Here is a 16073-nt window from a genome sequence, read left to right on the forward strand (position 1 = left end):
CAAAACTTGTTTTTCGGTGCAAACTGGCTAACCTCATTAAAATTGTGAATCGGTGGCCGAGGGGTAATGCGTCTAGATTGAAAGTAAAATAGGAAGTAAATAATGAAAGGTAAACTTTTAATCTCAATTGCAGCACAGTGAAAGCTTTGCATTTTTGTTCATTCCGATTTGTAGGTAGGTTATTGTATATATTTTGAAAACCTGGTGATTTCCGCGCTCTTGTGAAGTTTAAGCTCTCTATAAGCTCTCTAACGGTGAATTGTTAGCCCTCGTGACTCTAAAAAAAGTATATCTTTGTCGAGACTAGGAAACCATTCGCAGTCAAGACCATTAAGCACAAATAAATGTAGTAAAAAAACATCAAACTACAATACTACAATTCTAAGCAGGAACTTTTGCTTCGGCTTTTAGCATTCACAAAGCACAGACAAACACAAAGCACAGACAAAAACTTTATTCAAAATCGTTCGGCTCCTTGTAATTTCAGTTTAGTTTCCAAATCTAGCCATGACTGAGAGCAAAATCATCATCCAGAGGCCTGGCACTAGCGAGGAAGCGGCACCTCGGGGTGGGCGTGGTGTGGTTTTGGGGGCCCCGCCTCTCGTCACGTGCCTGGTACACGTGCCCTGTTTGCTGTCACTCAGACAGAGGGCGTGGTCCATCACGTGGAATATGTAGTTCTGCTCCACCACACCATGCATCAGGTAGGCCCCAGGCCCGTCCGCGTAAATACCTGCAAAAAATATCACCAGGATAAAAGTACCTGCGAGGCCGAATAGGTAAAATTACAGCGATTCGAGATATTTTCCTACTGAGCCTCGTAAATTAAATACGACAAAATGTATTTTGGAATTTCGGTTTTAATTAAAGCCGCAATGTCACCAGCTTACTTCCGGTTGATTGCGTAACTATCTCCGATGCAATAATATTTTATCCCCGATTGCAATATTTTATATTTTTGAACTTTATTGTAATAATGTACAATACAAGCGACCCAGACCTCTTTTACACGGTACCGGTCGAAAACAGTCTTATGGGTATGGGTTCCGTTTACAAGGGACTTGTCTTGGATGAAAACTACCTGCACGAGACCCCTGTGAACAGCATCAAAACTTACAAAGGTTTCGTGTAAACACTGTCTTAGGGTGGATGCACAGTTTAGAATTCCATCATGCCCGCTGGACAGACGGACGGACAAAGCCTTGGCCTGAGACAAATTTCATGCGCATACCAACGATATTAGCCTTGGATAAAACTTAAAGGAGTGGATTTTTGGTCGCATGGTATTTACGACCAGGCTAGCATGGGAGCGCAAGCTGTGCATATTTACGCGTCCTGTATACAGAGGGCATAATGGAATTCGAGACATACGGCTTTTCTTTTAGCCTCGTTCCCAGTCCTTACCGACATCTTCGCCGCCATGGGCCTCACTACTCTGGTAATACAGCGCCTGCGACTTAAAGTCCTTGTCAGCCGTATTGACCATGGTAAGATCGGCGCGGGTCGCGTTAACCTTGAGTCCTCCTGGCCCATTAGCATATCCGAGGGTCGTGTAAGGTAACTTGTCACTAGACGCTACCACTGTCCTATTGTAGATATCGACCACAAGTCCAAATATGGGATTGCCTCGCTTCGGGTAACCACTTATGGTGAATGTGTGACTGTGGTCAGCGGTCGTCAATATAAGGGTGTCGTCTGTAAAAACGATAAAAGTATGCAGTTACGTTACAAGGAATGATGGGCTGCAGTTAGTACACGACGCTAAATAACATATGGGCGTGGTCTAAATTATCATATGTCGATCTGGTGCCCGAGCCCGCGATTATTGTGGCCTTCCAGGTTCAATCGTGGTCAAGATATTCAAGATGCGTAGTAGATAAGAGTAGGGATGATGGATAGTCCCCAATTTTTTTAAACTCTCACAAAATTAACATTCTCCGATCGCACTAATGCTACGCACCCCACCTATTACTCTGGAGGTTATCTGTAATTTTTCTGCCTCGTACCAGATCACAAAACTAAATATTTAGTCGAATTTTGTAAAAAAAAAAAATCATACGCGAAGCAAGGGTTTCAAGAAAGGGGAGTGGAATCAATATTCGTCTGTGTATTTCCTTATTTTACTTGTTATTTTAAAGCTAAATAACTGAAAATAGGAGGCACGCTCGGCCCAGCCCTAGGTCCGCCTCTGAGTCGAATGCGTCCCAATAAAAAAAAACTAAAAATACTCGATATGCTCGTCTATTGAACATATTAGTCACTTATCTTTGAAATCATTTATTATCGGGGCGAACACCAACAACAGCTAAAACACATTTTTAAATCTATGGCTTCGAGACTAAACGTCATCTGCTCGCCAAGATGATTCAATCCTTAAATTTAATCCTTAAAGTGGTTTGCGCAAACATGTGAAAATACCCAAACGCTTCTTTACAGAAGGGTTGAGGTCGAACAGGAAATACCTATCGACTGATGTCGGCAAGGCCCTGCATAAGACCTCATTGCCTCGACCCTTTTCTGTGAGGTTTTGGACTTCGCCATGCTCATAAAAGCCAATCGTGTGCAGCCATGCGCAATGTGAATTCCGTGTTATGATATGTCCGAAAATGAGGGGGAAAATGGGATTTTAAGGATAGAAACTATTTTCCCCACACTTGTTTTCAAAGCAGTATTAGTAAGGAGTCTCAAATAAAAGCGCTTAATTTGAAACAGTTTCCCAAACGATATTTTTCTTTTGAACTCAGGAATTCATAAATCCAATATCAAACTTGGTATAGAGCAGGATATTTTGCTGTTTTGGTCACTTTTTGCGATGCGATGTCTCGCTAACAAAACAAATTCAAGTTTCAAACTCCGCGCGGCCATTTTGAGTATTTGCATTATAAGTAGGTAAATCGATATTAGCAAAAATGGTAATGTGCTGCACTGATGAAATCGCCACTATACCTCTGTGCACTTTTTATTCGAAATTGCGGTCATCGTTTGAATAGCTTCTTAAATAAATACCAAGATATAGTGGCAGAGATAAGGACATATAACATGGAATTAGATTTAAAAAGTGCGCATAAATTTGCTCCATTTCAAGCTATCGACTCTGGCTTATAATTGCTCTTACATATCTCTTTAAAAAAATAAACAAGGCAAGACAACCGTGCTTTACATTATATCTGGAGAGGACTTTAATCAATACGCGTATATAGGTTAGAATTCTTAGAATAAAAGTTGGTGGGTTGTCTTACGTGACATTTATATAGATAAACAAAAGCTATACGCAGGGCCGTAGTAGGGGATGGAGCTCTAAGGGCACGTGCCCCCAGTAGGGGCGTGGCTGTGCCCTCAAATATTTTCTTAATGTTTCTGTATTGTGCCCGCCTCTCCTCTTAATATTTCGAGGCCTGTTACGGCACTGATACGTCATATTATATTTAAATCTTGTTTTTAATTTAGTGCATTGGATATGCAATATGAATCGATTCATTTGCGCAGTGCTTTTTCAAATATGGACGCTGTGATGCAGGGAATACTGGGACGTACCTATGTATCACAAACTTTTAAAAGGCTGTTGATAAAAAAAACTCCGTGTATTGAAGCAGCACATGATGAAAAAAACAAACAACGATTCTTTTAACTTTAAGATTAAAATTGAAACTAACAAACAAAACAATTATTTGTTTTTCATATTCTTTCTAATAAGAGAAACATCATTCTCTTGACGGGCGATGAGCGAACAATAGTTTTCACCTCACGAAACTCTATAAAATTCAATCCATCCTAACGCTTTTTATCTTTTCAGTGCATTTTGATCTGCTGAAACCAAAAGAAAACATTTGAATGTTGCTGGTACCTCTAAACTTTTACATAATTCCCCTTTCTTTACCCCTACCTATCTCGTGCTGAGACCTCCTAGGTACGCCTTAACGCAGATGTTTCATTGTCAGATTTATTCCACTAGACATAAAGTGATATTTTTTCTCATCTTATATAATTAGGAGTCACTTTGCAGCTTAAAAATTTTATCACCAAGGAGCCAAGAGTTTATTCAAAAATTTAATTACTGACCAAATATAATGAAAAAAATATTAATATCTATATTTACAAAGTGTTTTTCTCAGAGGCAAGCACCAAAGCTTATTTTGATTTATATTACACAAGAAACCTCTAGGCAAAAAATCAAGCAAATATAAGCTAACACAACCTCACAATTTGAACTTTCCCATTTTTTGCTCCTGTCTAGTCAGGTCGCATACGACTCCTGGTGTCTAGGTCAGAAGCGCTTGAATCGCGTGCATGCGCCGTAGGGTACAAATGTCAACTTCAGATCAATCTCGTAAACCCAAGCCCTCGATGAATCGGATCTTGCACTGCTGTGATTTTAAACATTCTTATAACCCTCGCCAACTATACCCTATTCTCCTTCACTGGTACAATTTCTCTCTTACCTGGTTTGAAATTACACCCCCATCCCCTCCCCACCCCCGAACAAAAATAGACACTGCGAAATTAAACCGACCTGTTGATAAATTTACCAATTTGTTATGCTTTTAAAGGAAAACCTGCCGGGTTGTAACGAATGCCAAAAGGAATTTGAGCTTGAAACTTATGAGCATAAAGTTCGCAGAATACTTAAAATAGCAGGTACTATAAATTTAATTTGCTAAAGTTTACCCATAATAAATTGAACCCTTGGCAACTCAATCGAGCAGGAAGTGATTTCTGTTTTAGTTTCATTCAATAATGTCAGATAATGTCTCTACCTATTGCCCAAGACCTGCTATTCATAAGATCCCGTCAAATAAAAAACAGGAGTGACTGATTGACGCCAATTAAACCAATTTTAAACTCAAGAGTTAAAACTAATTTTATTTACTTAACCGATGGGATTCTAATACTATAAAAATGAGGTTGAAGATGTTGTGTTTACAAAAAGGGATTTATTGAATGGCACAATTGACTCAGCTGTTTTGCTTCAAATGATATAAAAGGCAACGCTTTGCTGGCATCTAGCATCTCAGATTTGACGAGATTGGCAAAACAACTTCGCAACACCTAAACAGAAGCATCAAGCGGTGAGTAGAGGCTCTATCAGTTTACTTGTTATAAGAGGACGTTCCAGATCAGGAGAATTTGTAATGTAGTGAGCACACAACTCATTGCTAAGTTATTTTCCTATTTTCCACCCACCATTCTTTTTCACCTTATGTGTTTTTTACATGAGAATAAAAAAGTACCATCTTTTACCTGACTTTAGTCGGTTGGTTTATTATTGAAGTATTAATAAGAATACCCAAAGAAGTGAATCAACACAAGGTTGAAATTGTTCGCCTCCGTGAAAACAAAGTAGTTTTGCTGACGTTTAGAGCGTTAGCTCTTCGTCATTGGTCCTTTTTGCTCCAAGGGGTAACATTCGAGACGTCAGCGAAACTACTGTTTTCACAAAGGCATTAAACCTATCATTTGAACCGTGTGTTGGCAATATCTCCCTGATTCCATCGCGCCTACGCAGACCTAGTTATTCTTAGATTGTCTATAGCATGGAGGTAGGAATATCCATACCGCTAGACTTATGTGATATTTGTTTCTTATTGTTTTATTAGAAAGATGATCAAGTTAGCTTTCTTGGGACTTTGTCTTGTCGCTGGGTCTTCAGCCGTTTTAAACTGTAAGTAGATGGCGTACACTTCACTGCCAGTATGGCGCTAAAGATGATTTCGAAGGCATGTCCCTAAAGCCCTGTGCAAACTGCGCCATCACCTGCCAGCATTGCTGAGCCAGCAATGCTGGCCAAGTGCTAGGCCGGAGCAGTGCAGTGCTAGGCCACAACACATGGCCAGCCTGTTGGTAATAAGCTCACGCGTGACTGGCGTTTGATGCATGACGGGACCAAAGGCAACCCAAGACCCCACTATTTTACTTGTGTTTTCAAAAGACAACCCAAGATTCCGCTGGATTCCGTTTGAATTTGGGACTATTTCGTCCCCTGATGTTGTAGCGATCGTCATTTTACGACTACTAGTGATAAGAGGACCATAAAAAAACAATGAATTTAAACAGATAATTAGAAAGTAGCACGTGGGGTTGTGTTCTGCATGGGGTTGTGTAACGCATTATAGATGAGGTAACAATTTTTTTTTTCTTTTTATTTTTTTTAATGACAGCATTATTCGGTCGCGAGCTATTTTTTTCTATGAAACGATGCAAATGAGCCCAGCAAAAAAGGAAAAAAAAGCAAAAAAAAATTCACGTCGTGGTTTGAAGTAAAATGGATGAAATATTTCAGACAGTCCATTTCATAGTGCATTTCACGTCTGACTTTTGGAGTTTTCTGTTGTTTTCTGCCTTTGCCGTTATATTAGCGTTAATTCCCTTTTATCAGCTCAGACTGAACTGTACACTTTAGGGGCCAGTAACCCAGTTCTTCCAGGCTACCCAGTGTTTTTCCTCTCATGGGGCCAGTGGAGATATTTCTGCGACACTGTCCAGACAGATGAAAAGCAATGCTTCAACGACTGCATGACTGCCAACGGCATGGCCAGGTATATCGACACTGCAAACGGTATCACTCCAATATGTCCACCGACAATGCCGGGATGTGTAAGTATAATGATGATGGTGGTTGCTTTGTAAAATGGAATGAGGGATGTTCCCCCTTTAAGCTCGGATTTTGGGTTTTTTGGAAACCCGGAAAGTCACCGATAAGCCCTCAGGAAAGCCTTCGCGTGTTGACGTGTTTCTTAAATCGACTCTATCTTCGGGCCCGAAATCCCGCTAACTTAATAAACAGGAATTCTTCTTATGCACAAAAAATGAACCCAAAAATGATGTTGCTGAATTTATAGATCAACTATTTATCTTGAATGTTTAAATTATCAAATGTTGTCATTTTTACATTTTCAAATGGTGTTGTTTTGTTATGAATTTCATCACAGAGGAAACCAAAACCAAAAACCAAACCAAACCAAAGCCGCTTCTATTCGAACCCGGTAAAAAGTGGACCAATCACGGCTTATACTTATCGATTGCTTATCAAGGACTGTAAACAAATTTGCAAACTTTTCTACCATTTTTTTTATCTTTTTTTTTTTTCGAAATAAATTGCCGCTGCTGTGTGTAACTTGTCTAAAGACATCTACAAATTTAGGAATCAAATCAATGAATCAGGTCGTCTGTTGGGCCAGTACGCAGCTCTTACAAGCTGCAATTTGATTGGGCAAATGAAAATTATCCGCACCTCGACACAAAGAACAAGAAGAATAGAGACAAAAGAACTCCTTTGTAGAACAAACATAATAGGAAACAAAGCAGCTGCGTACTTACTCCGACTGTTTCATCTTCATTTGCATGCATTTGCATTGAATAAGTCTCGTGGATAATACGACATTTGAACTTAGCCTAAGGTTACGCATACGTACGGAGGCTCAAAACTTAAAATAAACCTTAATTTGTTCTCTATGATTCTATCTTTTGCTATGTGTTTTTCTCCTCTCTTTTCTGCAGACAATTCCATGGAAAAAAACAGCATGTCAATGTGCCAAGCGCTGTGAATGCAAACTTGGGCGTTGCTCCAATGCAGACTGCATCTTCTGCCGTTAAACCAGCATGGACTGATTTTCCAGAATAGAAAAGAGAAACAAAAAAACATCTTCGATGTAAAAGCATAAAGAGAAATAAATATGCCAAATGACGAAGTAGCACATTCATATTTCATACGGATCGCAAGTTGTTACAAAAACAAAAACTTGCGACAATTTGCGCGGACTTTCGTTTCGTTTCAGTTGCTTTGTGCCGTATATATTTGCCTTTATAAAAGGAAATCTGGTAATACTTCTTAAACCTTTTTTACCCCTTTTCCCTAATAATGTATATTCTACACATTCTAATATGGTTTTTAACATAATTTTAGGCTGGCCGGAATGTCAGCTTGAATACCATGTTTTTCATATGAGGATGGGGGACGGGGGGGGGTGGGGAGGGGGGGACGTTGCCCTGAAGAAAGGTCTTCAAGAAAACCCTGTAATCGATACTCTGTCGGCGGGCATAATGCCAGCAAAAGAACCAAGTGTGAAAAAGCATTCACTTCCTTGGGCTTCATTGGGAAAACTGTCTCTATATCTTTTCTTTAAATTGGGAAAAACACTAACATTTTTATTTCAGGTGGCAATTTTGAGATTCTTCTTTTCATTTGTCTTCCAAATTTGTGTGAACATGTAAACATACAGCTGCATCGACTAAGTGGGAACCAGGCTTTAATCCAGTAATAGTCTGCAGATCCTCATAAGAATGGTATAGGTATAGGTTTTTAAAATAGCTTGATTCATATGTCGAGTACAACTTTAACATTTCCTCCTTTTCCCTGCAAAAGTCAACCGGATTTCTAACAACGTTTAACAAACGGATTTGTAACAACCTAGGATCTTGCCGAATCATTTGAATAACCCCATTCATAAGGTAAAACACTCCAAAAGTCGTTGTTGCATCTAACGTAGGGGGGCTCAAACGAACGCATCAAAACACCGTCCGGTGTATATCTTTGAGCAGATACATTGTTAGACGGTCAAACTATGTTGACCTGTCCCATACGGCAAGGGTGTGCACTGACCAAGTCAGGTAGCCGTCAAGACGGGTAGCAGTAGCTAAGAGTAGTAGTAGCTAAGAGTAGGGGTGATAATAGTCCCCGGAATCTTCGAAACGCTAACAAGTCAAAGAAAAATAAAGATCAACACAATGTTGAAATGGTATACGCCTTTGTGAAAGCTTATTACTATAGGATTTTTAGTCTTACAAGCTCACAAAAGTCATTGCTCGAGCCTTGCTTAACAAATTGTCCACAATTACTCAATTATCGCTTCAAGTATTTTCAGGACGTGGGCGTGGGTTTGCGATGATGCGGTTTTGCCTTAAATCTGACGCGGTTTTTCGTATTTTATTGCGCGGTTTATGGTTATTGACTTATTTTGACGGATTTTCGGATTTTGGCGCTTTTCTGTGCGGTTTCTGTGCGCTTTTCGCAGCTCAAAGGTCGTTCATAAATTATTCGTACGAGTACGCGTATCCACAGGTAGCCCAGGCTCTGTCAATGAATAATTTGAACCGACCGGCTCATTGACCCTTAATGGAGAGAACATAAGGAGTTGTTACTTTAGTATTCTTCCATAAAAATGTTATAAATTGAATCCAACTTGATGTAGTAGTTGTAGTTATCTATTATTTACACGTTAATTACACGCGCATTATTACACGCGTATTATTTACACGCGCATTTGGGGCCGCTTTAGCGCTGTTCGGTAAAATTTAGAATTCTAAATTTCTCCGAACAGCGCAAAAGCGGCCCCAACTCCATATGTTCTCCGGTGTCAATGAGCCGGTCGGTTCAAAATACTCATTGACAGAGCCTGGGTTACCTGTGGCGTATCATGCTACCATAGCACATGTATGACCCAATATGCCTCACGTGACATACGTCACTATACACGTTCCTAATTCTCATTGGTCGATAGCTGCCTATATAACGCTTTCGGTCGGTTTGTGCACACATCTCCTACCCTCCTGTCTAGCGTATCATTGCGTTGCTAGGCGGCCGTTTACTGAAAAGTTAGAGAAACTATTCAGGGTGTTCACAGAGGCGAAAAAGGTTGTCTGTAGATTTGCTATTAATACTGGTAATACGAGCTCACCAAAATTAAGTCCTTTGTTTGAATCTTCCCCCAAAAAATTCACAAATCCGAAAAGTCTAATGCACAATAATAAAAAAATGCACCAAGATGGACCGACTAAATGATTCAATCCATAAAGTTTCTGAGGGATTGGGAAAACAAATTAAAACAAGCAAAAGAACTAGAGAAGGGTCTTTTTTCGTTTTTTTTTAAACTTTATTGTGTATTATTATTAAATAATTAAAATTGTTTAAACAATTTCAAAACTTCTCTAACGCTTGTTGGGAGGGACAGCTATCGACTACTAGGGGTGGCAAAACACTGGCAAAACTGCACTTTAAATGATGAGGAGGAATCCATACCAAGAGCCCGGGAGAGATCGGAGTCGTTTATTTAAGCAAGAATGTTTGGGGCTAAAAGGCAGTAAGGACAATCTAGCCGCTATGGCAACTTCCCTTTTCAAACTTCAAGGATCAGTATCAGGGTTTATGGGATTTCAGCCCCAAATCTTGGCCATCGGTTTATGTACATAAAATCTCATCCCGCCTAAACTATCTCTAATTGTTATTATCTTTTGTTTCTACAAAATGTGCAGAGAATTATAAACTCCTTTTGCGATGCTTGCCCCCAAAAAAAACACCCTTATCCTTGCTTATTTTATTGATGCGACTGCCTTTGAAATACGACTTTGAAGAATTAGAAGAAAGCTAAATCGCACACTGACCCAAAAGTGTTTCCCTGCTACATAACTTAGATGTGACTGTTTCATTGAAATAACGAGTAATTAACTAATTAATTCCCGGACCTCCTGCAAACCCTTTAAAACTTCTTTCTGGCTTTAATATTTCAAACTTTTATAAAAGGTTGTGAATTGATGACAAAAGAAAATAATAAAAAATCCGGGTATGAAGAAGCAGATGATGAAAAAGCAAACAAAGGTTTTGACTTTTAAGATTTTAATCTTAAAAAATTAAAATCAACAAAAACAAAACAATTATTTGTTTTTCATATTCTTTCTGATTAAGAGGAACATCATTCTCTTGATGGGCAAAGAGCAAACGATAATTATCACTTCTCGAAACTCTTTGAAATTCAATCAATCTATCCTCACCTTTTCTCTTCACGGCACATTTTTATCTGCTGTAGCTCAAAGAAAATATTTAAGGTTTTTGGAACCTCTAAACGTTAAAATAATTCCCCCTTCCTTACCCCAACCTACCCTATACTAAGATGTTTACGCCCTGAAACGCAAAGGTCTCATTTTGTCCGATCAATTACTCTATGAGTAGCTAGAATCCTTCCTCTTCTCAACGAATTTTTACTTTAAGTTCATATAATTAAGCGTTACCTTACTTCTTAAATGTTTCATCTCTTACGCCAAGGAGCCAAGACTTTATACAAAAATGTAATTACTGACAGAATATTATGAAAATAACTCTGAAGTTATATCTATTTTACAAAGTGCTCGATCATTCCTGCGTCATTTTTTTGTCAGGTGTATTTAGGTAATAAAGTACCAAATGTTCCAGTCTCTGCTAAAACGCCATTCTTTGCAAAAAAAAAAAAAATGTGTCGGGTGAAAGGTGAGCTAATAAAGTGTTCAAGTTTTTGACTGACAAAAGCCAAAAAGCATTTAGACGCTTGGAACTTATTTCTTGTTGTTATAGTTTTTTTCATACATCTACAGTAGTCTACCCCCACAGCACAAATATGCCTCTAACAAAAGTACCTTTTTTTCTTAAAGTTCGTACAAAAATGTAAAATTGTCAAGGCCAGCCTGTTGCAATAAACAACTAATGACACTGACTAGCGCTAATTAAACTAATTTTAAACTCGAGAGTAAAAACTAATTACTTAATATTTTGATTTGTCAATGAGTGATGGGTTCATATTGTGTTTACAAAGAGGAATTTATTGAATAGCGCGATTGACTCAGCTGTTATGCTTCAAATGATATAAAAGGCATCGCTTTGCTGGCATTTAGCATCTCAGATTTGACGAGATTGGCAAAACAACTTCGCAACACCTAAACAGAAGCATCAAGCGGTGAGTAGAGGCTCTATCAGTTTACTTGTTATAAGAGGACGTTCCAGATCAGGAGAATTTGTAATGTAGTGAGCACACAACTCATTGCTAAGTAACTCGTTGCTAAGTTATTTTCCTATTTTCCGCCCACCATTCTTTTTCACCTTATGTGTTTTTTACATGAGAATAAGAAAGTACCATCTTTTACCTGACTTTAGTCGGTTGGTTTATTATTGAAGTATTAATAAGAATACCCAAAGAAGTGAATCAACACAAGGTTGAAATAGTATATTGTTCGCCTCCGTGAAAACAAAGTAGTTTCGCTGACGTTTAGAGCGTTAGCTCTTCGTCATTGGTCCTTTTTGCTCCAAGGGGTAACGTTTGAGACGTCAGCGAAACTACTCTTTTCACAAAGGCATTAAACCTATCATTTGAACCGTGTGTTGGCAATATCTCCCTGATTCCATCGCGCCTACGCAGACCTAGTTATTCTTAGATTGTCTATAGCATGGAGGTAGGAATATCCATACCGCTAGACTTATGTATAATTTGTTTCTTATTGTTTTATTAGAAAGATGATCAAGTTAGCTTTCTTGGGACTTTGTCTTGTCGCTGGGTCTTCAGCCGTTTTGAACTGTAAGTAGATGACGTACACTTAACTGCCAGTATGGCGCTAAAGATGATTTCGAAGGCATGTCCCTAAAGCCCTGTGCAAACTGCGCCATCACCTGCCAGCATTGCTGGCTAAGTGCTAGGCCGGAGCAGTGCAGTGCTAGGCCACACACATGGCCAGCCTGTTAATAATAAGCTCACGCGTGACTGGCGTTTGATGCATGACGGGACCAAAGGCAACCCAAGACCCCACTATTTTACTTGTGTTTTCAAAAGACAACCCAAGATTCCGCTGGATTCCGTTTGAATTTGGGACTATTTCGTCCCCTGATGTTGTAGCGATCGTCATTTTTACGACTACGAGTGATAAGAGGACCATAAAAAAACAATGAATTTAAACAGATAATTAGAAAGTAGCACGTGGGATTGTGTTCTGCATGATACATTTCAGTCATAAATCGTTTTCACGACCAAAAATTTGCGATGTTTTCTTTGATTATAGATGCGGTAACGAATTTTTTTTTTTTTTTTAATGACAGCATTATTCGGTCGCGAGCTATTTTTTTTTTCTATGAAACGATGCAAATGAGCCCAGCAAAAAAGCAAAAAAAAAGCAAAAAAAAAATCACGTCGTGCTTTGAAGTAAAATGGATGAGATTTTTCAGACAGTCCATTTCATAGTGCATTTCACGTCTGACTTTTGGAGTTTTCTGTTGTTTTCTGCCTTTGCTGTTATATTAGCGTTAATTCCCTTTTATCAGCTCAGACTGAACTGTACACTTTAGGGGCCAGTAACCCAGTTCTTCCAGGCTACCCAGTGTTTTTCCTCTCATGGGGCCAGTGGAGATATTTCTGCGACACTGTCCAGACAGATGAAAAGCAATGCTTTAACGACTGCATGACTGCCAACGGCATGGCCAGGTATATCGACACTGCAAACGGTATCACTCCGATATGTCCACCGACAATGCCGGGATGTGTAAGTATAATGATGATGATGGTTGCTTTGTAAAATGGAATGAGGGATGTTTCCCCTTTAAGCTCGAATTTTGTTTTTTTTTAAACGCCCAATAAACCCCGAAACCCGGAAAGTCACCGATAAGCCCTCGGGAAAGCCTTCGCGTGTTGACGTGTTTCTTAAAACGACTCTATCTTCGGGCCCGAAATCCCGCTAACTTAATAAACAGGAATTCTTCTTATGCACAAAAAATGAACCCAAAAATGATGTTGCTGAATTTATAGATCAACTACTTATCTTGAATGTTTAAATTATCAAATGATGTCATTTTTACATTTTCAAATGGTGTCGTTTTGTTATGAATTTCATCACAGAGGAAACCAAACCAAAGCTTCTATTTGAACCCGGTACAAAGTGGACCAATCACGGCTTATACTTATCGATTGATCAAGGATTGTAAATAAATTTGCAAACTTTTCTACCAGTTCTTTTTCTTTTTTTTTTTTTCGAAATAAATTGCCGCTGCTGTGTGTAACTTGTCTAAAGACATCTACAAATTTAGGAATCAAATCAATGAATCAGGTCGTCTGTTGGGTCAGTACGCAGCTCTTACAAGCTGCAATTTGATTGGGCAAATGAAAAATATCCGCACCTCGACACAAAGAACGAGAAGAATAGAGACAAAAGAACTCCTTTGTAGAACAAAGATAATAGGAAACAAAGCAGCTGCGTACTTACTCCGACTGTTTCATCTTCATTTGCATGCATTTAAATTGAATAAGTCTCATGGATAATTCGACATTTGAACTTAGCCTAAGGTTACGCATATGTACGGAGGCTCAAAACTTAAAATAAACCTTAATTTGTTTTTCTATGATTCTATCTTTTGCTATGTGTTTTTCTCCTCTCTTTCTCTGCAGACAATTCCATGGAAAAAAACAGCATGTCAATGTGCCAAGCGCTGTGAATGCAAACTTGGGCGTTGCTCCAATGCAGACTGCATCTTCTGCCGTTAAACCAGCATGGACTGATTTTCCAGAATAGAAAAGAGAAACAAAAAAAAACATCTTCGATGTAAAAGCATAAAGAGAAATAAATATGCCAAATGACGAAGTAGCACATTCATATTTCATACGGATCGCAAGTTGTTACAAATAGCAAAACTTGCGACAATTTGCGCGGACTTTCGTTTCGTTTCAAGTGCTTTGTGCCGTATATATTTGCCTTTATAAAAGGAAATCTTGTAATACTTCTTAAACATTTTTTACCCCTTTTCCCTAATAATGTATATTCTACACATTCTAACATGGTTTCTAACATAATTTAAGGCTGGCCGGAATGTCAGCTTGAATACCATGTTTTTCAAATGAGGGTGGGGGAGGGGGGGACGTTGCCGTTTGCCTCACCCTGGTACGGCCCTGAAGAAAGGTCTTCAAAAAAAACCCTATAATCGATACTCTGTCAGCGGGCATACTGCCAGGAAAAGAACCAAGTGTGAAAAAGCATTCACTTCCTTGGGAAAACTGTTTCGATATTTTTTCTTTAAATTGGGAAAAACACTAACATTTTTATTTCAGGTGGCAATTTTGAGATCTTCTTTTCATTTGTCTTACAAAAAATGATAATAATAATAACAAACAATTGCATGACAAAAGCTCTTTCAAGCTGAAAACGGAAAGGACGCAAGGTGTAAAATCACCAAATGTCTACCATCACCCAAGGTCTACCATCACCCAAGGTCTACCATCACCCAAGGTCTAACACCACCCAAGGTCTACCATCACTCAAGGTCTACCATCACCCAAGGTCTAACATCACCAAAGGTCTACCATCACCCAAGGTCTACCATCACCTAAGGTCTAACATCACCAAAGGTCTACCATCACCCAAGGTCTACCATCACCCAAGGTCTACCATCACCCAAGCTCTACCATCACCCAAGGTCTACCATCACCCAAGGTCTACCATAATCCAAGGTCTACCATAATCCAAGGTCTACCATCCCCCAAGGTCTACCATCACCCAAGGTCTACCATCACCCAAGGTCTACCATCACCCAAGGTCTACCATCACCCAAGGTCTACCATCACCCAAGGTCTACCATCACCCAAGATCTGCCATCACCCAAGGTCTAACATCACCCAAGGTCTACCATCACCCAAGGTCCACCATCACTCAAGGTCTACCATCACCCAAGGTCTAACATCACCCAAGGTCTAACATCACCCAAGGTCTACCAACACCAAAGGTCTAACACCACCCAAGGTCTACCATCACCCAAGGTCTACCATCACCCAAGGTCTACCATCACCCAAGGTCTACCATCACCCAAGATCTACCATCACCCAAGGTCTAACAAGTTACCAAGTTACCTTTATTTGTGATATCCGTCGCCTTCTTGACTGCTTCTGCCATGGCAATGGCATCCGTCAATGCCCGGACAGCTTTTGCTGCATGGTGGCCATGATCTATTCTGCCACCTAAAACAAGCAAAGCATATTATAACACGATATTCACATCTATAGACTGCCCTTTTTAGAAAACGTTCTTTTTGGAACCATTGTTGAAACTTTGTTCCCGTTTTGTAAGACTGGCGACAAGGCCACGTGACCAAAAGGCAAATAATAAAAAATGGCCAAAGAAACTACATAGTAGACTACTTCTCGCGCTTCTTTACCAAAATTTCAAACAACGATCACCAGATTTCACTCTTTTCAGCGAGGCAACAAGCCTGAGTAAAGATACAGTGGGCTCAGCCTCAAGGATTAAATAAGATTTGAGTTTCCTGTGAGATTGTTCAACAATATTCTGGACTTACCTTTTACGGA

At 39.4% G+C, this 16073-nt stretch overlaps 2 protein-coding genes and 1 long non-coding RNA gene across 5 annotated transcripts in view; 2 read left to right on the forward strand and 1 right to left on the reverse strand.

Annotated features, from left to right (window-relative positions):
- Window positions 1–439: 439 nt before the first annotated feature.
- Window positions 440–16073, reverse strand: part of LOC116612376 (alkaline phosphatase) — a 30079-nt gene continuing 14445 nt past the window's right edge. For both annotated transcript variants that reach the window (XM_048722267.1, XM_048722268.1), the window contains exons 6-8: window positions 15618–15725; window positions 1405–1695; window positions 440–733 (exon numbers count right to left, since the gene is read on the reverse strand). In XM_048722267.1, the coding sequence (XP_048578224.1) occupies window positions 489–733; window positions 1405–1695; window positions 15618–15725 (644 nt within the window). In that variant the 3' untranslated portion in view covers window positions 440–488. The remainder of the gene's footprint in view (window positions 734–1404; window positions 1696–15617; window positions 15726–16073) is intronic.
- LOC125559955 lies at window positions 4616–6027 on the forward strand. The gene is made up of 2 exons (XR_007306622.1): window positions 4616–5066; window positions 5595–6027. It is a non-coding gene; the product is annotated as an uncharacterized LOC125559955 (long non-coding RNA).
- On the forward strand, window positions 11597–14283 carry LOC125559953. Of its 2 annotated transcripts, none has more exons than XM_048722270.1 (4): window positions 11597–11696; window positions 12247–12311; window positions 13073–13266; window positions 14166–14283. In XM_048722270.1, exons 2-4 carry the CDS (start codon window positions 12251–12253, stop codon window positions 14259–14261), a joined length of 351 nt encoding a protein of 116 aa, XP_048578227.1. In that variant the 5' UTR covers window positions 11597–11696; window positions 12247–12250; the 3' UTR covers window positions 14262–14283. The 2 variants fall into 2 exon arrangements, with proteins under 2 accessions (XP_048578227.1, XP_048578228.1); XM_048722271.1 differs by having other exon boundaries at window positions 11638–11696; window positions 12251–12311.

The sequence above is a fragment of the Nematostella vectensis genome, chromosome 14, assembly GCF_932526225.1.
Source record: "Nematostella vectensis chromosome 14, jaNemVect1.1, whole genome shotgun sequence".
Taxonomy (NCBI): Eukaryota; Metazoa; Cnidaria; class Anthozoa; order Actiniaria; family Edwardsiidae; genus Nematostella; species Nematostella vectensis.

What these genes read in the sequence shown, in the direction of transcription:
- LOC125559953 (XM_048722270.1), top strand. Translation starts at nt 12,251, where the DNA reads ATGATCAAGTTAGCTTTCTTGGGACTTTGTCTTGTCGCTGGGTCTTCA. An exon ending in GTCTTCAGCCGTTTTGAACT is followed by an intron (nt 12,312 to 13,072) that starts GTAAGTAGATGA and finishes TGTACACTTTAG; the next exon opens with GGGCCAGTAACCCAGTTCTT. An exon ending in CACCGACAATGCCGGGATGT is followed by an intron (nt 13,267 to 14,165) that starts GTAAGTATAATG and finishes CTTTCTCTGCAG; the next exon opens with ACAATTCCATGGAAAAAAAC.